General features: G+C 47.0%; 2 protein-coding genes across 4 annotated transcripts; one reads left to right on the plus strand and one right to left on the minus strand.

Moving 5' to 3' along the window:
- Window positions 1-818: 818 nt before the first annotated feature.
- CCDC32 (coiled-coil domain containing 32) lies at window positions 819-14,733 on the minus strand. Of its 3 annotated transcripts, none has more exons than XM_055133845.1 (4): window positions 14,601-14,733; window positions 12,753-13,008; window positions 4,118-4,274; window positions 819-1,513 (listed from the first exon to the last, which is right to left on the minus strand). In XM_055133845.1, the coding sequence occupies exons 2-4, from the start codon at window positions 12,994-12,996 to the stop codon at window positions 1,375-1,377; spliced, it is 540 nt and encodes a 179-aa protein (XP_054989820.1). In that variant the 5' UTR covers window positions 12,997-13,008; window positions 14,601-14,733; the 3' UTR covers window positions 819-1,374. The 3 variants fall into 3 exon arrangements, with proteins under 3 accessions (XP_054989820.1, XP_004609627.2, XP_054989821.1); XM_004609570.3 differs by having other exon boundaries at window positions 14,432-14,651; XM_055133846.1 differs by having other exon boundaries at window positions 14,580-14,642.
- Window positions 14,734-16,499: 1,766 nt separating this feature from the next.
- RPUSD2 (RNA pseudouridine synthase domain containing 2) lies at window positions 16,500-21,087 on the plus strand. The gene is made up of 3 exons (XM_004609771.3): window positions 16,500-17,165; window positions 18,535-18,831; window positions 20,144-21,087. Exons 1-3 carry the CDS (start codon window positions 16,560-16,562, stop codon window positions 20,876-20,878), a joined length of 1,638 nt encoding a protein of 545 aa, XP_004609828.3. The 5' UTR covers window positions 16,500-16,559; the 3' UTR covers window positions 20,879-21,087.
- Window positions 21,088-21,465: the final 378 nt, after the last annotated feature.

Raw genomic sequence — 21,465 nt, forward strand, 5'->3', positions numbered from 1 at the left:
GTTCCTTATGTAGAAAATGGAAGGTAGGGAAGAGACTAAGTTACAACTTTGCTGAAATTATAGACATGCTTTTCTGGCACAGAAACACTCTCTAAACATTTAATGATGAGCTGCTCTCTTGGAGAATATTTTGAGACCTTTTTTTCCTGTTTGTTTCATAGGAGCCAGAGACAATTACACTGGAGCCTGGGCACTCCGAGGAACTTTCAACATGGCAGTGTGAGCCTGAGGGTTTGGGGTTTGGGGCTTGGGCTCAGTGGAATCATCTGAGGCCCACTAAGGTCATATCTGGTAATGGTTGTGGGTGGAGGCATACAGAATTAGGGATAAAACTCAGGGCTGTGGGCCAAGGAGAGAGTACAGTCGGTAAGATGCCGGCATTGCCCTCAGCTGACTGACCCGGGTTCAATCCCTGGCACTGCTTATATATGGTTGCTGAGCCACATCAGGTGTGATCCCTAAGCACAGAGCAGGAATTAGCTCTGAGCTCAGCTGGTGTGGCACCTCCTCCAAATCTAACAAACATAAACAACAACAACAACAACAACAACAACAACAAAGGCAAGGAATGAGGCAAAATAAAATTAGAACCTGAGGACGAGGCTCAGTGAGACCCTGATTTGATCCTGGACACCGCAAACAAACAAACAAACAAACAGGTGAGTATTGGCATTTAGCTCCGTTAGGTCAATAACACCCAACACACAAACTGCTGTTCTGATAAGTTTCATGTCAACTACATCATGTCAACTACAGAGCACTCACATTTCATACCCATTTTCCCCACAATGAAGAATGAGACAAAGGCCAAGTCCAGCCTCTTTTTCTGAAGTTCCCATATTTATTATGGATTTGTTCGAGAAGCCCCAGAGGGGACACAAAATTCAAGAAGACCGATTTCATTCTCTCTGGCTCCATTCACCCCAGACAACTTACCGAGAGAGTGCTTGGGACACGGAGAGGAACAGCCAAAAGAGGCAAGAAAAAATATGGCTCACTTATTCACTCTACAAAAAAGGACATCAGTTTCTCCAAATCTGTTCATACTTGGACCTTTCCTTTCCTGACTCAGCGGACTTCTCCCTGGCAGCCACAGAGCCTGGGCAAGTGTGAGACACAGGAAGGCAGGGCTTGGATCCAGCGCACAATTACAGTCCTATCTGAGACCGCCACACATGTCCGCCCCAAGCAAATTCTCGGAGGTAGCAGCTGTTCGCTTCGTGGAGTGGAAGGTCGGGCATTCTCCTCCCCGCCGCCGCCACTGCTGCTGCTGCTGTGCTTTCTGCTGTTCCCAGATAGCTGCTTGGCGTGTGTGTGTGTGTGTGTGTGTGTGTGTGTGTGTGGTGTGTATGTGTGCTTGTGTGTATCTGTAATTTATTGTTCTGCTGCTGCTGGCTCATCCCCAGCCTCTGGCTTCTCAACCTGTGTTTCTGGGGGAATCAGATACTGAACCTCCTCGGTACTGATGGCTACTTTATCTGGCTGGAGCCACCTCTTGAAATGTTCCAAGGTGCTAGGAGAAAACAAGAGAAAAGGGGGAATGCATCAGATCTCCGTGATTAATTACTTAATGATTATCTCCATTACTCAAATGCTGCCTTCCTGCCCACCACCAATTTCTTTCTACAATTGTGTTGTGCGGCTTCCACGGGGAGAACCACGTTGCTCCGCTGACAGCTGTGCATCCTGGCAGCTCCGCAGCATAATTTACCCCTCTAGCGGGCACTTGAGGCTATAAACAGCGCCAGGCCCCCTTCAAATGCAGAGTTTTCTGAAGGGTTGATGAGAATAGCTTAAGAGCACATGCCTCCATCCGTTTGTTTTTTTTTTCTCTCTCTTTTGCCTCAAAAAAAAAAAAAAAACCTGGAGAGGCGCACATTGTCAGGGGGATGCAACATTCAAATAAGCACCAAATTATTAGTGAGGCAAAAACCTGAGTGTCTTGAAATCCCCTCTGCTGGAGGCCGACTCCTTACACTCTCAGACCTGAGATGTGCTAAGCATGATCTTTGGCTATCTTTGTGGGAGTTTTTGCTTAGTTCATCCTATCGCGAGTCCCTAAATGGAAACATCTGAGCAGCAGTGTCACAAAAGCAACAGTTAGCTGTTAGCTGTTAGCTGACTTTGGTTGGAATCTATGGGGACAGAAATAGCCCTGCACTTTCTTTCAGCACCCAGAACCCTCTACTCGAAAGCCACTGGACATTCACAGTAAAAAAACAATGCTGAGAGTAACGCAACCCCATTTTATGCTCTTCAACAGTTCAAAGTCTTCTCTTTATTTGGTGGTGGTGGGGTGGGCATAATTTGTGGTGCCCAGAGGTAGAACCCAGGCCTCCTGCATAAGGAAAGGAGCCATACACAGCAGATTTTAGATATCCATCAACACATGGGAGAAACATGTAGACAGCATTTCTCAGTTACCCAGAGCATATCAGGAAGGCGGGCCACCTCCTGGCCTTCACAGAGGTGAAGAACCACACAATTCACTAACAGTTTGTTTTGTGTTTGTTTTGAACTGGGACCGGTACCCACAGCGAGGGGAGCTGGGTACCATACTTCATCCACCACACTCAATCCTAACTCCTCAGTACCATCAGTTGTGGCCCTAAAACAAACTAACTAACTAAAATATGGCCTTTGAAGCATGTGGGTACATTACTCAGTTTTTCTGAGTCATTCCCAGATATACAGAAAAAATACAGTTTAACAATACCCCTTCCTCCCTCAACAATTTCTGTGATACATATTTGTCTAGCCTCTGAAGAATGCAGTAGGGCAGAGAATGATTTCTGTTTTTGTCCCAACATTATTTCAAGCTGAGATGAACTGAGACCCTGATGCTCATGACATACTTGTGGAGTGATAGTATAGTGGGCAGGATGCTTGCCTTGAACAGAGCTGACTTGGGTTCAATCCCCAGCATCCTGTATGGTCCCCTGAGCACCGCCAGGAGTAATTCTTGAGTACAGAACCAGGAGTAACCTTGAGCATCTCCAGGCTGAGCCCACTCACCCAAAAAAGGAATAACTCAATGGAGAAACCTATCTATGAGGCAGGGAAAACATTCAATGACAGAGCCTCTGGCCTGTCATAGGATCACCCTCTATCACGCAGTTTCCCTTCCTCTAGCCTGGAAATGCCAGGCCCCCTCCTATTCACTAGCTCAGGAGATATACAATTATTTATTTATTTATCTTGCAGTGCTGGGAATCAAATACAAGTCCTCCACATGGGCCATACCTGGTGATGCTCAGGGGTTCCTCCTGGCTCTGCACTCAGAAACCACTCCTGGCCGTGCTCGGGGACCATGTATGGGATGTCAGGGATCAAACATGGGTTGGCCATGTACAAGGCAAACACTCTACCCACTGTACTATTGCTCCAGCCTTCATGTGTTTCACCATTGAATTAAGTCCCAATCTCCCGATTTCCCATTAACTTGAGACTCACATCCATCTGGAATTTTTATAGGTATAAAATTACACTCCTTTTTTTCTTCTTAAATATGGTGCTTCTGGACCAAGTGAAAGAGGAATCTTACAACATGTAATTTTTATTTTATGTATTTATTTATTTGGGGGTTTTAGACCTGCAGTGGCACCTCCTGGCTTCGTGCTCAGGTGACTGTGTAGGGTCAGAGATTGAACAAGGGTCAGCTGCCTGCAAGACAAGTGCCTTAACACCTATACGCAATCCCTGGCCCCAACCAAAGGATAATTTTTGCTCAGAAAAGCTGATGTTGATATCAATACATGATTATAACTACTCACCCTGAATTTTTTTTTTTTTTGGCTTTTTGGGTCACACCCGGCGATGCTCAGGTCTGACTCCTGGCTCTGCACTCAGGAATCACTCCTGACAGTGCTTGGGGGACCATATGGGATGCTGGGAATCGAACCCGGGTCGGCTGTGTGCAAGGCAAACACCCTACCCTCTGTACTATTGCTCCAACCCCTCACCCTGAATTTTTTTTCTTTCAGTACCAGGGCTGGAAGCCAAGGCCTTATACCTGCAAGGCGAGTTCTCTACTACTGAGCCCCATCCCTGTCCCCTTCTCCCTGAATTCTCCAGAGGCAGAGAAAGGACTGCAATGAAATAGACTAGAGTCAGTTACCTCTCGTCAGAGTCAAGTCCATCCACAAAGAACTCGGATGCTAACTTTTCCTGAAGGAACCGATCCCAGCTTTCCTTCTTGGCTTGGGCCAGAGTTCGAAGCATATCCTTGGAAGTCACTTCCTCATTTAAACCTTTGATTCGTCTCAGTTTCTTTTCTAAAGAAAGGAGTGGATCTTAACAAGTATAAAATGAAACAAAATCTAAAATGCAAAATACCAATTGGAAAATACTCTCACTGACGAGCATTCCACAATTCCCTAGAAAAGAGCTCTTTGTGTGTTATTTTTCGGTCTCACTCAAGAGATTCTTAGGGGTTGCTCCCGGAAATGCTTGGGGGACCATCCAGAACCGAGGGTTCCTGCATGCAAAGCATACACTCAGTCTGTGGAGCTATGTCCACAGCCCAGAAGCTCTTTTGTTTTTGGTTTTGGTTTTGGGGATCCTGCTGTGCTCAGGACTTACTCCTGGCTTTTTGCTCAGGGATCACTCTTGGCTGGATTCCAAGAACCAAATGGGGTACTAGGGATTGACCCAGGTGAGCCACATGCAAAGCAAGCACCTACTGCTGTACTATCTCTCTGCCCCCTCTCTCTCTCTTTTTTTTTTTTTTGTGGGGTAAGGCCCATACTTGGTATTGCTCAGGGCCATCTACTGGCTCTCTGTGCTTCAAGGTCACTGGTAGGGATGTTCTAGCATCCAGATGTGGCGTTGGGATGTAATAGAGTCAGCCACAGGCAAGGCAACAAGCTTAGTCCCTGTACAACCTTTCAGGCCCATAATAATAACTCCTTTTTGCTCATCGATTTCGAGCGGGCACCAGTAACTTCTCTCACTGTGAGACTTATTGCTACTGTTTTTGGCATATCCAATACGCCACAGGTAGCTTGCCAGGCTCTGCCGTGCGGGCGCGATACTCTCAGTACCTTGCAGGGCTCTCCGAGAGGGGCAGAAGAATCGAACATAGGTCGACATAGGTCGGCCACAGGAAAGGCGAATGCCCTACCGCTGTGCTATTGCTCCAGCCCAGCTCCTTTTTGAAAAACAAAAATAGGGAAGGAAGGAAGGGAGGGAGGGAGGGAGGAAGGAAAGAAAAGAAGGAAAGAAGGAAGGAAGGAAGGAAGGAAGGAAGGAAGGAAGGAAGGAAGGAAGGAAGGAAGGAAGGAAGGAAGGAAGGAAGGAAGGAAGGAAGGGTGCCAGAAGAGGGCTCAGTGGCCAAGGAGCCGGCTTGAAAGTGGGAGGCCATAAAGTCAACCTCTGGTGCTGCAATACTTGCTGAGTAACCACCTGCAGCTCTGTTGTATGTCTCCGACAGCTCAGATCCCTGGTGATGAAGAGGAGTCCAGCTACAGCACAGCCTGGCAGCAGGGGGGAAGCACTGCAGCTAAAGGGGGTGACTCCAAGTACCACTGTATTACTGTCATCCCGTTGTTCATGGATTTGCTCGAGCAGGCACCAGTAATGTCTCCATTCGTCCCAGCCTGAAATTTTAGCAGCCTCTCCTTACTCACCTTTCCCAATGACTGGAGGCTCTTTCAGGGTCAGGGGAATGAGACCTGTTATTATTACTGTTTGTGGCTTATCAAATATGCCACGGGGAGCTTGCCAGGCTCCCAGTAAGCACCACAACTAAAAAGATGTATGAGAACCATAATTAAGCTCGTAGATGACCTAGGTGGTCACCATAATAATGGCAACAAATTAGGACAGAGACGAGAACAGAAGAGGAATGTACATTTTTCTTTCTCACAATGTTCTCACTGTACTCGTACACACGATCAATTCAATGTTTAGCCCCAGAAAGAGAAAAACCATAGGTTCTTCGAAATCAATGTCCTGCTTTCCTTGAAATCACAGCAACTCAGCAGGTTTCTCTCTCGGGAATGCTTGTTTCCCCTCGCTTGCCATGTGTGTACTGTCATCTTCTGTTCAGCTTCTTGAAAATCACCCCTCTTGGGAGTAAGGGGGAGGAGGAATTGTTTTTGTTTTGTTTTGTTTTTTGCTACAGTAATAGCACATGGATGCCGAACCTTATAGAAAGAATTAGAGAACATGCTGCCAGATGCAACGTTTCATGAGACACTAAATCCGACTCAGTGAGAACTCAGTAATAAGAATCATTATGGCTTCTAGGCCTGGGAGATAGTTCAAAGGGCTGGTGCACATGCTTTGCATGCTGGAGACCTCGGTTCCATCATGGTACCCACACGGTCCCCTGTGCAACACTGGGAGCATCCCTCGAGCACCAAGCAAGGAGTTGCCACTGAGCACCGTCAAGTGTGGCCCCAAGCCCCTAAAACAAGGCAAAACAAACAGAATCTGTGACTAAAGAAAAGGAATGTCACTTTTTTTTTTTTGTATTTTTGTTTCTTTGTTTTTGGGCCACACCCAGTGATACTCAGGGCTTATTCCTGGCTCTGCATTAAGGGATCACTCCTGATGGGCTGGGAGACCATATGGCAAGCCGGGGATTGAACCTGGGTCTGCTGCATGCAAAGAAAATGCCCTACCTGCCATACTATTGCTGCGGCCCTAGAAGGCCTCACATTTTTAAAAGTTGCTCAGCTCGTGGCCTGGATCTCGGAGCCTAAAGAAAACAAGTATCTTGTAACCCCTTTGAAAGTAGCTTCTCTGGCTTTCCTGGTGATAAAAGTTTAGTTGCTCTTCTATGCATTTTAAGTATAACTGTTAAATGATTTTCTCTTTTGAAGAGTACTAAAAAAAATTGTTTACCTTCTGCCTTAAGTTAGTCTTGCCCTTACTTTAATAATTGGGTAAATAATAAATTTTTTTTTTTGAAGGGGGCAATGGTGGTTAGGGAGAAGAGATGAAATACTAAGCCCAGAACTAGCAGACTATGATTTTCAATCCTGATTTAATTTCTAAACAAGTCATATCATCTTGCAGTTACTGATCAAAACAAGACACCTGGGGCTGGAACGGTAGGACAACAGGGAGGGCGTTTGCCTTGCACGAGGGCGGTCCAGGTTCGATGCCCAGCATATGGTCCCCCTGAGCACTGTCAGGAGTAATTCCTGAGTGCAGAACCAGGAGAAACCCCTGTGCATGGCCGGGTGTGACCCAAAAAGCAAAAAAAAAAAAAAAAAGATAAGACACACCTGTGGCCAGCAACGTGGCTCAATGGAAGAGAGCCTGCTTTGTGGGAGTTAGGCCCTGGGTTCAAGAAGGAAGGAAGGGAGGAAGGGAGGATAGGAAGGAGGATGGAGAAAGGGAGGGAGGGAGGGATAAATGGAACAAAAGAAAGGAAGGATCTTAAAACCCCACTTAACAATAATACTTTTTGTTGCTACAAGTTCTATAAGAGATTGCCCATACAAAAAACCTGCCATAAATAACTTTAAACATTTGACTTTTCTTTCTTTTTAAAATTTACTTTTACTTTTTACGTTTTATTTTACTTTTTTTCGAACCACACCCGTTGATGCTCAGTGTTTACTCCTGCTCTGCACTCAGGACTCAGGGCTCATTCTTTATTTATTTATTTATTTATTTATTTATTTATTTATTTATTTATTTATTTATTTTTGCTTTTTGGGTCACACCTGGCGATGCACAGGGGTTACTCCTGGCTCTGCATTCAGGAATTACCCCTGGCCGTGCTCAGGGGACCATATGGGATGCTTGGAATTGAACCCCGGTCGGCCGAGTGCGCCCTACCCGCTGTGCTATCTCTCCAGCCCCTCAGGGCTCATTCTTGAGGGCTCGGGGGACCATATGGGATGACGGGGATCGAATCCGGGAGGCCACGGACCTGGCAAACACCCTCTCTGCTGTGCAATGACTTTTCTCTTTGAGGATAAGAAAAAGGTTATTCGGGGCTGGAGCAAAAGCACAGCGGGTAGGGCGGTTTGCCTTGCATGCAGCCGACCCAGGTTCGATTCCCAGCATTCCGTATGGTCCCCTGAGCACCACCAGGAGAGATTCCTGAATGCAGAGCCAGGAGTAACCCCTGTGCATTGCCAGGTGTGAACCAAAAAGCAAAAAAAAAAAAAAAAAAAAAGAAAAAGGTTATTCACAGATTGCTTTGTGAACTGGCTGTATTTTAAATGACAGCTCTTCCTTGTGGATTGCTACTCAGACATTTTATGTAATGTGTATGAATTATATACAATTCATATTCCTCCCTTTCCCTCTCATTGTTGGTGCCAATCAACTGAGCAGCAGTGAACGAAGGTCACACACACACCTGGCTATGGTCCTGAGCCATTTCAGCACACCAGGGAGTTCACACACTTGGACCCAGGGTTCACTAGGGCTTGTGCTTTAGTGACCAAGTTTGCCTGAGGTTATACCTCCTGGCCTGCCTGGCATGCATCTTTTTCTGTGGTGCTCATCCTGGCTGTGGTAGCATCTGTTTTTTTTTGTTTTTGTTTGTTTGTTTTTGGGTCACACCCGGCAATGCACAGGGGTTACTCCTGGCTCATGCACTCAGGAATTACTCCTGGTAGTGCTCGGGGGACCATATGGGATGCTGGGATTCGAACCCGGGTCGGCCTCGTGCAAGGCCAACGCCCTACCCGCTGTGCTATCGCTCCAGCCCCTGTGGTAGCATCTGGTATCACAGACAGTAGAGTAACTGCAAGCGCCCACAGCAAGAATGCCAGGATCAAACTTGGTATGTGTGGGCCACCAGAAATTTGAACTTGTGACCTTTATTTGCAAAACAGGTGGTCTAAGCTACTTAAACTATGGATGGCAATCCCATATGGTGTCACAAAACTGAATGCAGTAGGTCACAAAAACTGCTAATAGGGCTGGAGAAACTATATACAGGGTTAAGGCATTTGCCTGTGTCCCACTGACCCTGATTTGAGTTCCTAGTATCACATATGATCCCCTGAGCCTAGCCAGGAGTGATCCCTGAGCCAGAAACAAGCACTAAGTGCTGCCAGTGTGGCCCTCCAAAACAAACAGAAAGTCAAATTGGTAACAGTAAAAGGTCTCTGAACGTACAACAATTAATTCAAAATCAACTGATTAATCAACTAATTAATGAATCTGAGGTGCTGCCTCTGTTACATTTCTTGGGTGAAAAGAGGTTGTACCTGGAAAGGTTTAAGAAAAGTTCTGCTCTAGAGGGGCTAAATACAGTGGGTAAAGAGTTTGCCTTGCATGCAAATGGCCCAGGTTTGATCCCCAGCACCCCTGAGCCCCCCAGGAGTGATCCCTGAGTGCAGAGCCAGAAGTAAGCATTGAGTACCACAGGTATGGCCCCTAAACAAAACAAAACACACACAAAAAAAGATCTGCTTTAAGTCACTGCACTATTCCTTTGGAACCCTCTAATATACATTTATTTGGCAATAAAAGCAATTTTTATATAGTATGGCCTTTGAGTACAATGCAAGAGAAGATGGAAAGTACTCTTTTGGCCTGGGAAAGTGTTCCCCTCTCTAAATATACCCTGATGGCATAAACAAGTGCCATTACATACTCCAAACCAGCCTGTCACTGCCTCCCACATTTAGTCACAGGCAACAGAAATGGCTCTTATCTTCCTCAATGAAAAAAAAAAATTTTTTTTTTTTTTTGCTTTTTGGGTCATACCCAGCAATGCTCAGGAGTTCCTCCTGGCTCTGCACTCAGGAATTACTCTTAGCAGTGCTTGGGGGACCATATGGGATGGCAGGAATCAAACCCGCCCTATCCGTTCGTTGTACTATCACTCTGACCACTCTCAGTGAGAAATTTTTAATCTTAACTGATTTTAGAAGAGACTAGTGGAGGGCCTTTTTAATTCAGGTCTTTTATATGTGTGTGTGTGTGTGTGTGTGTGTGTGTGTATTTTTGTTTTTGGGGTCACATCCAGTGATGCACAGGGGTTACTCCTGGCTTTGCACTCAGGAATTACTCCTGGCGGTGCTCAGGGGACCATATGGGATGCTGGGAATTGAACCCGGGTCGGCCACGTGCAAGGCAAATGCCCTACCCGCTGTGCTATCACTCCAGCCCCAACCTGGAAATTTCTTATAACTGGGCACAGAGCACTGACAAGCCAAAGGATGTGGTTCTTCTCAGGCTGTTGCTGCTGCTACTTTTATCACTATAAAACAGGCATTCTGATTATCACAAAACAGTCTCTCCACCCCTGGCTGCCAGCGCTCCTGTACTACCTTTATGGCTTCCAAATTTCACATTAGCCCCTCATCCTTTTTTCTCATTAATCACTGCTCTACCTGTCCTTTCCTGACATATTTCTTTCCTACATCAGTAACACATTTCCTTTCATGTTTGTACTGTATTTCTTTTTTTCTTTTCCTTTTGGGTTCCCACCGGCAATACACAGGAGTTACTCCTGGTTCATATACTCAGAAATTACTCCTGGCGGTACTTGGGGTACCATATGGGATGCTGGTAATGGAACCCGGGTCAGCCGAGTGCAAGGCAAACACCCTACCCACTGTGCTATCGCTCCACTCCCATGTATCGTTCTTTCTTTCTTTCTTTCTTTTTTTTTTTTTTTTTTGCTTTTTGGGTCACACCCAGCGATGCTCAGGGATTACTCCTGGCTTTGCACTCAGGAATTACTCCTGGAAGTGCTTGGGGGACCATATGGGATGCCGGATCGAACCCGGGTCGACCGCGTGCAAGGCAAACGCCCTACCCGCTATGCTATCGCTCCGGCCCCCTGTATCGTTATTTCTTAGCAGTCATGTAAACCCTGACTCTTCCTTCTGCCCTTTGTCCAGGGCTGCTTCCTTCTGAAATGCCTTTCCTTCTTCAGATAATTATTTCTGGTTTGGTTTTGTGACACATTGATGAGTCTCATGTATGTTTCATAAAAGGACACTCCAGAGCCAGAGACCATGGCCTTGCATGTGGCTGCTACAGCTATAACCTTGTTTCAATCCTCAGCATGACATATGGTCCCCTGAGTACCACCAGGGTCATTCCTGAAAAGAGACAGGAATAGGTCCTGGGCATTGCTGAGAGCAGCTCTTTCCCTCCTCCTCCCGAATTCTAAAGATTGGCAGTCACTAACCTAGGTTGATATCTTTCTTTCTTCCAGCTTGGGACAACCTGAATGTCTTCTGTTCGGAATCTCTCTAGACATTTTACTAAAGGTCACTGGACAGATCCTCCTCACTGATGTAATTAGGGAGTATTTTCTTTTGAAAATGAGTAACAAGTAGCAGAATAAATTTCATGTTCACATGTTCCCACCCTTATAATTTATTTATCTACTGTTTAATAGTTTTCAAATTGTAGCATCAGGAATCTATATGTGGGCCTGGGATGGAGCATAGCAGAAGAGGAGAACATTTGTCTTCAATGTGTGAGAGCCTGGGTTCCTGTCTCTCTCTTTCTTTCTCCCTCCCCCACCCTGAAAGAAAATAAAAGAAAGAAAAAAGAAAAAAAAATCCACATGTAGTTCAGGGCTATGATTTTTCTACCAGGATAGCAAGAAGTCTAACGGTTGTTTTTTTCTTTGTTTATTTTCAGGGTCATTACCAGTGGTGCTGGGGGCCACTCCTAGAGTATCACTTGGCTCACTGGAGATGTTCCTGTCAACACTTGAGGGATCAAACGGTGCCAGGGATGGAACCTGGGCCTCCTTCATGCAAAGCATGGACTCAGCTGTTGAGTATCTCCCAGGAAAGGTGCTGAGGATTGAACCAGGCTGGTCATGTACAAGGCAAGTGCCCTACCATCTGTACAATCTTTTTGGCCCCTCTCCAGCAAGGTTTGACAAGTTTTCTGATTTGTTTTTGTTTTGGAATCACACCCAGCAATGCTCAGGGGTTACTCCCAGCAGTGCTCAGGTCTCCAGCTCCAGTACCCAGCTTGGCAGTTTTAAGCTAGTTAACTATTTGACTATACGGATTCCAAAAAATGTGAAAAAAAGAAACAAACAAAAGCAAAAGCAAAACCCACAATTTAGAATAAGTAGTCAGAACATTAAATGACAAGTTAAGAGGGGGCTGGAGAGATAGCACAGCGGGTAGGGCGTTTGCCTTGCACGCGGCCGACCCAGGTTCAAATCCCAGCATCCCATATGGTCCCCTGAGCACGGCCAGGGGTAATTCCTGAGTGCAGAGCCAGGAGTAACCCCTGTGCATCGCCAGGTGTGACCCAAAAAGCAAAAAAAAAAAAAAAAGACAAGTTAAGAGATATTTAAGAATCTCCAATCATCAATCACCAATAATCAACCTGAAATATCATTTTAAATTAAATTTGACAGATATAAACTGTGATGATTAAAAAACAAATAAATAAGTTATAGGGCTGGAGATATAGCACAGTGGTTAGGGCGCCTTCCTTGCATAAAGTTGACCTGGGTTCCATCCCCAATGTTCCATATGGTCCCCTAAGCACTGAGCATCACAGGTTGTAGCCCAAAAACAAAACCTAATTTTCACCTAAAAAAAACTTCAGTGATAGGTAGGAGCAATAGCACAGTGGGTAGGGCATTTGCCTTGCACGAGGCCGACCCGGCATCCCATTTGGTCCCCTGAGCACCGCCAGGAGTAATTCCTGAGTGCAGAGCCAGGAGAACTACTGTGCATTGGCGGGTGTGAGCAAAATAAAATAATAAAATAAATAAATAAAAACCACTTCAGTGAACTTACTTAAACCCCTAGTTTATAATTTTTTTTTTAAATCCACCAACTTACCTAGAGATGCTAAATATACTTCTGAATCCTGCAAGGGAGCCCAAGGCTTTGAGGCCTGCTGTACAGCAAAGTCCGGGGGCTCCCTCTGACCTGTGCCTGCAGGGTAAGAATCCACAAAGGAGTCCGAGAAAGTGTTGTTGGTTCCATCTTCTTGGTCTGGATTTGGCAGACAGGAACAAATTTCAGCCCAAAGATCTGGGCCAGATCTTGTGGCTGTAGAGTCAAAGCTCTCAAACATTTTCATTTGGAATCAGAGCTGAAAAACAAGGTCCAAGTGAGCAAGGGATGGCTTTAAGGTTGCACAGAAGCACTGGTACTCAAACATGTTCACCCATAGAAAGAAATAGTTTGGGTTTTTGTTTGTTTGTTTGTTTTGAGGGGGAGGTAGAAGGATTAAGAGAGGAATATCAGGAATCAAACCCAGGTCCTCATACATTCAAGGCAAATGCTCTATTACTGACACATATTACTCATTCTTGTAAATAGGCTTTTTAGTTTCTCCTACCCAAACCTTTAAAATTGGTTACATTTTTTCTATATTGTAGATAAAAATGACAAACTAAATTTCTTGTCTGGCTCCAAACTCATGTGTTCTCTTAATGAATTTATCTTTAAAAATGGAACTTCTGGGACTGGAGTGATAGCACAGCGGGTAGGGCATTTGCCTAGCACACGGAAGACCCGGGTTCAATTCCCAGCATCCCATATGGTCCCCTGAGCACCGCCAGGAGTAACTCCTGAATGCAGAGCCGGGGGTAACCCCTGAGCATTGCCGGGTGTGACCCAAAGGCAAAAAAAAAAAAAAAGGAACTTCTATGGGGACAGATCCAGGGGTTAAGACTCTTGTTTTGACAAGACCAACCTGGTTCAATTCCTGGTCCCTCATATGTTTCCCTGAGTTCTGCCAACAGTAATCCTTGAGCACAGAGCAAGGAGTAAGCCCTGGGCACCACTGGAGGTAGTCAAAACAAAACAAACAAACAAACAAAGAACCAAATAAACAAAAGGAACTTGGACTAACCAGATACAAAGATAGGCAGATAATGGATGAACCACTTATATATCTATAGTAATCAAATTCAGAAAAAGAAAGTAAAATGGGGCTGTTTACAAATTGGGAGAAAGAGGACCAGAGGTTACTATTTAATGGTACATGTTTTCAGTTTGAGGAAATAAAAAAGTTCTAGAGTTGGTAATGGTCACAGAACAATGTGAATGCTACTAACTGTACATCTGAAAATGATTAAGGGTCATGCACAGTTCTCTCTATGACGATATTTAAAGCGCGGCTTGGAAGAAAGTGTCTTGTCTGAGAGCGATGTCATGTGCAAAAGCCTGCGGGCTCATGTCTTCTAGAAACTGTGCTATATATATGTTTCAAGTTCTTAATAGTCAGAAACAATGCGAGACATTTTAATCATTTTACAGATGATGGTATTCATTACTGTCTTCAGGAATGGGTGGACATCTTTCACGAGATACCTCTGAGATTAGAAAGGCGACCGTTGGGGACAAATATGAACAACCATAGGAGAACTGCCAAACACGGGAGGGGGCCGGAGGTAAAAGGTCAGCTATTTCTCGGGGAGAGGGAGGGAGGGCTGAATAAACTGATGCTAGTGGACACAAGGACCCCCAACCCCATACGGAAGCTACCCAAAGCAGAACTTTTCTCGCACCGAGCCTCGAAGTGTCCAGATCCCGGGCCTCGGTCACTTTGGCTCCAAGGACTCTCGGTAGGAGATGAGTCCGTTCCCTCTGTGATATTCGCAGTGAGGCCGGAGCCCGGTATACAAAATCCTGGGCACCCCTGACCCTTCCACCTACCGCAACCGCCCGCACGGCTACCTGCAAACGCCCGGCTGTGCTCGCTCGGTCGCAGGCAGCAAAGACGAAATCGGGGGCGGAGACTCCGAGTGACAGATCCCAGGAGCTCTCCAACCACCGTCCTACCTGGTGATATTTTGTGCGTCGATTGGCTCGTGGTACTCGGCTGGGTGAGGAAGTGAGAAGCAGAGTACAAGGAAGCGGTGGGCGGGACTTTTGTTGCCGGGAAACGGCGGCGTGACGTTGATTCCACTTAGATTTGTGTTCCAGCCTCGCGGACAGCGCCCTACACCCATTTCCTACTTCGATCAAGCCAGTTTGACTTTTTATTTTTCTTAATTCCCAGAGCAGGTTCACCACGTTGGCAATCTCCTTGGCGAATGTTTGTCTCCTTCTGTACTGCACGCCAACGATTAGGAGGTGACTTCGTTTCTCATTCTTATAAGAGATACGTTTCACTGTCACTGAATTATGAAGATTTCCCAGGTTCATTTGTCAATAGACATCTAAGTTCCTGTTATGGTCTAGCCATTGTGTTAAGCCGAAATGTATGTCATAAGGTTTTGTTTGTGTATTTGTTTGGGTCTTTACACACAGCCACCGTTTGTGGCCCCAAGTACCTTACTTGCTTACTATCTCATAGCACCCCCAAATATAAGAGGTTTTTTTTGCCTTCTCTTGATTTGTGTCTTTTTTGAGAGGTTGCTTTCCAGTTTTCTTGTGAAATCTATGAAGTATTACTATCTTTTCAATAATTGCCTCTCTGATGAAGCTATCCAGAATTGGTTTTTTTTGTTTTTTGTTTTTTTTTTTGCATTTGAGAACTCTAACAAGGGACCAGAGAGCTCAATGAATTTCAGTGCATGCTTTGCATGCAGGAGTCCTGGGTTCCATCCCTGGCACCACTGGTTCCCCAAACACCCTGGAAAGCAACCAAGGTGGGAGCAGCCCCTGAGTACTACTGAATTTAACATTACACACACACACACACACACACACACACACACACACACACACACACTCCAAATTTTGGGGATGGGAGCACACCAGGTGATGCTCAGGGTTTACTCCCGACTCTGTGCTCAAGGATCACTCTGGTGGTACTCAGGGGTCCATACATGGTGCCAGGGATCAAACTGGGGTATGCAGCAGGCCAAAGCAAGCACCTCAACTCTCCAGCCTCCCAAATATATGTATATGTATACATATATGAAGAACTCCGACAAATACATATCCTGAAACACTTGTAGTTTTAATCTCAGGATAGGAGTATATGAGATAAATGAAAGATCTCTAATAATGCTCATGCTGTTAAGGGAAAGGACAGTATGAGGTGTGTGTTTGAAATGACAAGTAAAAGCTTTGTCACATAGTGTAATTTTGACCCTTTTAGGCAGCACAAACCTTCATATAGTCAGAATAAGCATTCCTCATTTTTTTTTTTTTTTGCGTCACACCCAGCGATGCACAGGGGTTACTCCTGGCTCTGCATTCAGGAATTACTCCTGGCTGTGCTGGGCGGGGGTGGGGGGATGGGGGGGAACTATATGGGATGCTGGAAATCGAACCCGGGTCGGCCGCGTGCAAGGCAAACGCCCTATGCGTTTTACTCCAGCACTGTGCTATCGCTCCAGCCCCTCTGTTTTGTTTTAAATCAGGTCCCTCTCAAGAGTTTTCAGACCTAAGGAACTTGGGGCATATCTACATGGAATCTGCACTGCTGTAGACCTTATCCTCACAACCTCTTCATTCGTTCTACCCAATTGTTCACCCCCAGCCTCTTCTCAAGTCATTCGATCAACTCTTTCGCTCCCTCACGACCTTTTCTGCCGAAAGCTCCCTCCAACTCCTCTTCAAGCATTCATTCAACTCTCTCTTCCCCTTTCCCTCCGCAGTTCCCGCCTCCGCACGGGACTCGCTGATTGGCTGGTGTCCAGTGACGTCCTCAGATCGCGCCGCCGACGCCCTGGTCGCGTGGGTATGTGGCTGGGTGGCCGCTGCTGCTTCCTGCTGCTTGCGCCCGGGCTCTTCAACCTCCGGCGCTTCGCGGGTCCCAGGACTTGGGGTAGCCTCAGGGGCCTGATGGCAGAAACAGTCCTGACCGCGACCCAGGCTGCGAGCGGGCCGAAGGCTCCGGCTGAGCAAAATGGAAACGTGGGTGGCGACTTGAAGTGTGAGCAGAGTCCGGAGCAGCCGGAGCCGGCGGTTCCCGGAGCCGAGTCGGAGTCGGCTTCGGGGGCAGGGAAGCCGGCCCAGGCAGTGGCCGCGGGTCCCGCCAAGCCGAAGAAGCGGCGGGGCGGGGAGCGGGTCGTGCCGCCCCCAAAGAAGCGGCGGGCTGGGGTGAGCTTCAGCGACGAGCACTTCGCGGAGACCAGCTACTACTTCGAGGGCGGCCTGCGCAAAGTGCGGCCCTATTATTTCGACTTCCGGACCTACTGCAAAGGCCGTTGGGTGGGCCACAGCCTAATGCACGTCTTCAGCACGGAATTCCGTGCCCAGCCCCTGGCCTACTATGAGGCCGCGGTTCGGGCCGGCCGCCTGCACCTAAACGAAGAGCCGGTACAGGATCTCAGCATCGTGCTCAAGGTGGAGGCCTGATGGGCGAGGAAATGGGGCCAGGGTTTTCCAGTTAGTAGGTCTCGGTCCTGGAGTAAAATCGCGGGAATGCACGAGCTTTCTCGTTTTCTCTTGGGACCCTTGTTTAAGCCTCTGCCTCCCAGTCTCAGCCGTCGACCGTCCCTGCCGTTGTGGTCTCCACGAAGGCAGCCTCTTTAACAAGGAGCAGAAGTTGGAATTCATAGCCCTTTCTGTGCTGTCATAGGGCGCTAGCTCTGATCACTTTCGCTTGCATTGTAGTTTTTACACATGTATCTTCTTAATGTGTGCTGGGCACAGAGGCACACATTTCATGTACTTTAACGTTTGATCTCTTTCATGCATTCCTTTTTTTAGCATTATAACGAAAGCTTTATGAGATAGATGTTACCACCTCATTGCCTTATGTGTTGACTGACCAGGATTCAATCCCTGGTATCCCATATGGTCCCCTGGGCACAGCCAGGAGTGATTTCTGAGTGTATAGCCAGGAGTAACCCCTGAACATTGCAGGGTGTGGCCCCGAAACCAAACAAATACAAATCCATTCCAGGGGCTGGGGATGAAATTCATGCCTGACTTCGATGAGGCCTGGGTTCAACCCTCAGCACTATAAGAAATAAAATTCTATTGGCAGCTAAGCAGTGTACATAGCCCCTGTCAGTAACACTGGCTCACCCCAATTGTACAAGACAAGGTGATTTTAGCATTTAGAGAATGGTGGTTTGATGCTCCCATCCTAATATTCTGGACAAATAGGGAAATTAATATTTGGAATGGTTAGATGATTTGTCTAAGTACACACACTTAAGTTTGGAGCAAATGCATGTGTAGATTTGGGCAGTGTGGTGGTGTTTGTTCAAGGTCATCATAAGTAATGAGATTTCTCCCCACTATTGAGAAAAGTTTATCTTTACTCTAGATAAAACTCAAATAAGTGAAATAAACCTGTAATCCTGCCATCCAGAGATAATCAACATTTTGGTGTCTATATATTTTTTTTTTTTGCTCTTTGGGTCACACTCGGCGATGCTCAGGGGTCAGGGGTTGCTCCTGGCTCTGCACTCAGAAATGACCCCTGGCAGTGCTCAGTGGACAATGATGGGATGCTGGGAATCGAACCCCAGTTGGCCGTGTGCAAGGCAAACGCCCTACCCGTTGTGCTATTGCTCCAGCCCCTGGTGTCTATCCTTCTAGTACTTAAGCAGTGCCTACTATCCTATTGGCCTGTGTCTGGCTACAGTTTTACTAAATGACAATACACTCTGCACACAGCTTTTCCCGGGACCACCCATTTGTATCAATAAGCACCCGGGGAAGCTGTGTGTAAAGTTGGTAAGTTTCCCTGTGTCATTGGCAGGACAATGACTTCTTGCGGAACAGAGTGCACAGACATGAGCCTCCTGTCACAGCAGAGCCTATCCGCCTGCTAGCTGAGAATGACGACGTGGTGGTTGTAGATAAGCCTTCCTCCATTCCCGTCCACCCTTGCGGCCGTTTCAGACACAACACAGTCATCTTCATCCTGGGCAAGGAGCATCAACTCAAGGAGCTACACCCCTTGCATCGGCTTGACCGCCTTACTTCAGGGGTCCTCATGTTTGCCAAGACAGCGGCTGTCTCAGAGAGAATCCATGAGCAGGTTCGGGACCGGCAGGTGAGCCTGACTTCTGGCAGGCTGCTTCGTGGATTCATGAATGGTTTGAGTTAAAGGGCCTCTCCACCTAAGAGTTGAAGAGAGCCTTCCTGTTGTGTGGTCAAGTGCCCTGCCCTCCAGAAAGTTAATCTCTGAAATGCCAACAGTTATTATCTCATGTTTCAAAAGTTCTCTAGGCCTACAGACATCACCCTCTTGGTAGTTTGCTCTTTTGCTTTTTACTTGTTTTGTGCTACACCTGGCAGTGCTCAGGGGCTTTTCTTGTATCTGCTCAGGAGGGACCTGTGAAAGTGCTTGAGGGACCCTCTGCAGTGCTGGGGATCGAACTGGGGTTAGCCAAATGCAAGACCAACCCCCATGCTATTTTTCCAGTTTTTAGTTTGCTCTCTTGAAATTGCTATAATAATAATAGCTATTACTACTAGCTTCTCCCTGCAGTGCTCAGGGGAGCATGGGATGCTGGGGATCGGGTCCCGACTCCCAGATACAAAGCACATGCCAGCGTTAAACTGCTGGCTAAGCAAGGTTTTTTAACACTACTAATGGGAAGATTCTGGATGAAGTTGAAAGGCTTGGGTAGAGGACAAATGGTAGTGAGTATGGTTTTGAAACCTTAAATTCTGCATCTGTTTGTAATGAACGTATTAAGTACTTGTTTTTCTTTCTTTTTTTTTTTTTTGAGGGGTGCTATACCCGGAGGTGCTCAGGGCTTCCTCCTGACTATGAACTCAGAGATCACTCCTAGTGGAACTCAGGGAACCAAATCTGGCACTGGGGATCAAGCCTGGGACATTGGCATGCAAGGCAAACACTCTACTAGCTGTACTATCTCCCATCAAGTACTTGTATATAAGGCTCAGTATCAAGTATATTAAAGCCCAACTTGTTGAATCCTTTGAACAGCTGTGTGAGGTCAGTGCTTTTCTAATCTCACATTTTCTAGGCAAGTTAGGGGGATTTTTAAGAGACTAAGAAAATACCCAGGATTGGGGCTGGAGTGATAGCACAGCGGGTAGGGCGTTTGCCTTGCATGCGGCCAACCCGGGTTCGAATCCCAGCATCCCATATGGTCCCCTGAGTACCGCCAGGGGTAATTCCTGAGTGCAGAGCCAGGAGTAACCCCTGTGCATCGCCAGGTGTGACCCAAAAAGCAAAAAAAAAAAAAAAAGAAAATACCCAGGATTATGTAACTGGCAGGTAGAGGAACAAGTGTCTAAATTCTCTGAGCTTGGAACATTCTTCATCACTGTAAGGAGCCTGGGCTTTGTGAGTTCAGTCCATGTGCTGACTTGCGCTCTTCCTTTCTTTGCAGCTAGAGAAGGAGTATGTGTGCCGCGTGGAGGGAGAGTTCCCCTCCGATGAAGTGATCTGCAAGGAGCCCATTTTGGTGGTGTCTTACAAGGTAGGCGTGTGTCGTGTGGATGCTCGGGGCAAGCCCTGCGAGACAGTGTTCCAGAGACTGAGCTACAACGGCCACTCCAGCGTGGTGCGGTGCCGGCCACTCACAGGACGCACCCACCAGATCCGAGTCCACCTCCAGTTCCTGGGCCATCCCATCCTCAATGACCCCATCTACAACTCAGCTGCATGGGGCCCTTCACGAGGCCGGGGTGGCCACATCCCCAAGACAGATGAGGAGCTGCTGCAGGCCCTGGTGGCAGAACACCAGGCGAAACAGAGCCTGGATGTGCTAGACCTCTGTGAGGGTGACCTGCCCCCAGGACTCACAGACTCGGCAGCCTCTTCTTCAGAGCTGGGCAAGGACCACCTCAGTGAGTTGACCGTGTCTGCCCCGAAGGTGGAGGGAACAGTGGAGGCAGCCCCACAGGATCCGGACGCCGAGGCTTTGGCACCAGAGAAGGCAGCTGACACGAGTGTTGGGAATCAGGAGACAGACCCACTCTGTGCAGAATGTCGGCTGGTGCGACAGGACCCTTTGCCACAGGACCTTGTGATGTTCCTGCATGCCCTGTGCTATAAGGGGCCAGACTTTGAGTACTTTTCTCCCATGCCTGCCTGGGCACAGGAAGACTGGCAAGAGTGCTGAGGGCTTGGTCAATAGAGACATTGCTTTTGGGGAGGGGATGGTGATGGCTTATGGAGTAGTTGCTGACCACATGGTGGATACTCAGCATTTACAAGAATGGATGAGGTTGGGCTCCAAGCAGTCCTGCTCATATTTGATAACTTTCCTTCCTCTCTCTCCAGCTAAAGTTTAGGGTCTCTGGCTTGTAAATATATCCTTTTGTTCTATCACCTGTGTGTCTGTTTTTGTTTTTGTTTTTTTTACTACACTTCTAAAACATCATATGATCAATCATTTTATTTTGGGCCCATACCCAGCAAAGCTCAGGGGTTACTCCTGGCTTGGTACTCAGGAATTACTCCTGGCAGTGCCCTGGGGACCATATGGGATGCTGGGCTTCAAACCTAGGTCAGCTATGTGCAAGGCAAACACCCTCCCCACTATGCTATCACTCCAGCCCACTGGTCAATCATTTAAAAGTACATAGTTGAAGGCCGGAGTATAGTACAATACGTAGGGTGCTTGTCTTGCATGCAGCTTACCCAGGTTCAATCCCTAGCACCTCTTCTAGTACCGGAGCCTGCCAGGAGTGAGCCCTGAACACAGAG

The sequence above is a fragment of the Sorex araneus genome, chromosome 3, assembly GCF_027595985.1.
Source record: "Sorex araneus isolate mSorAra2 chromosome 3, mSorAra2.pri, whole genome shotgun sequence".
Classification (NCBI taxonomy): Eukaryota; Metazoa; Chordata; class Mammalia; order Eulipotyphla; family Soricidae; genus Sorex; species Sorex araneus.

Excerpts from the sequence above, each read along its gene's own strand:
- CCDC32 (XM_055133845.1), bottom strand. The coding sequence starts at position 12,996 with ATGAAAATGTTTGAGAGCTTTGACTCTACAGCCACAAGATCTGGCCCA. Across the intron at positions 4,275-12,752 it reads AGTATATTTAGCATCTCTAG|AAAAGAAACTGAGACGAATC; the intron begins GTAAGTTGGTGG and ends TCCTTTCTTTAG. Across the intron at positions 1,514-4,117 it reads GGACTTGACTCTGACGAGAG|CACCTTGGAACATTTCAAGA; the intron begins GTAACTGACTCT and ends GTTTTCTCCTAG.
- RPUSD2 (XM_004609771.3), top strand. The coding sequence starts at position 16,560 with ATGTGGCTGGGTGGCCGCTGCTGCTTCCTGCTGCTTGCGCCCGGGCTC. Across the intron at positions 17,166-18,534 it reads ATCTCAGCATCGTGCTCAAG|GACAATGACTTCTTGCGGAA; the intron begins GTGGAGGCCTGA and ends TGTCATTGGCAG. Across the intron at positions 18,832-20,143 it reads AGCAGGTTCGGGACCGGCAG|CTAGAGAAGGAGTATGTGTG; the intron begins GTGAGCCTGACT and ends CTTTCTTTGCAG.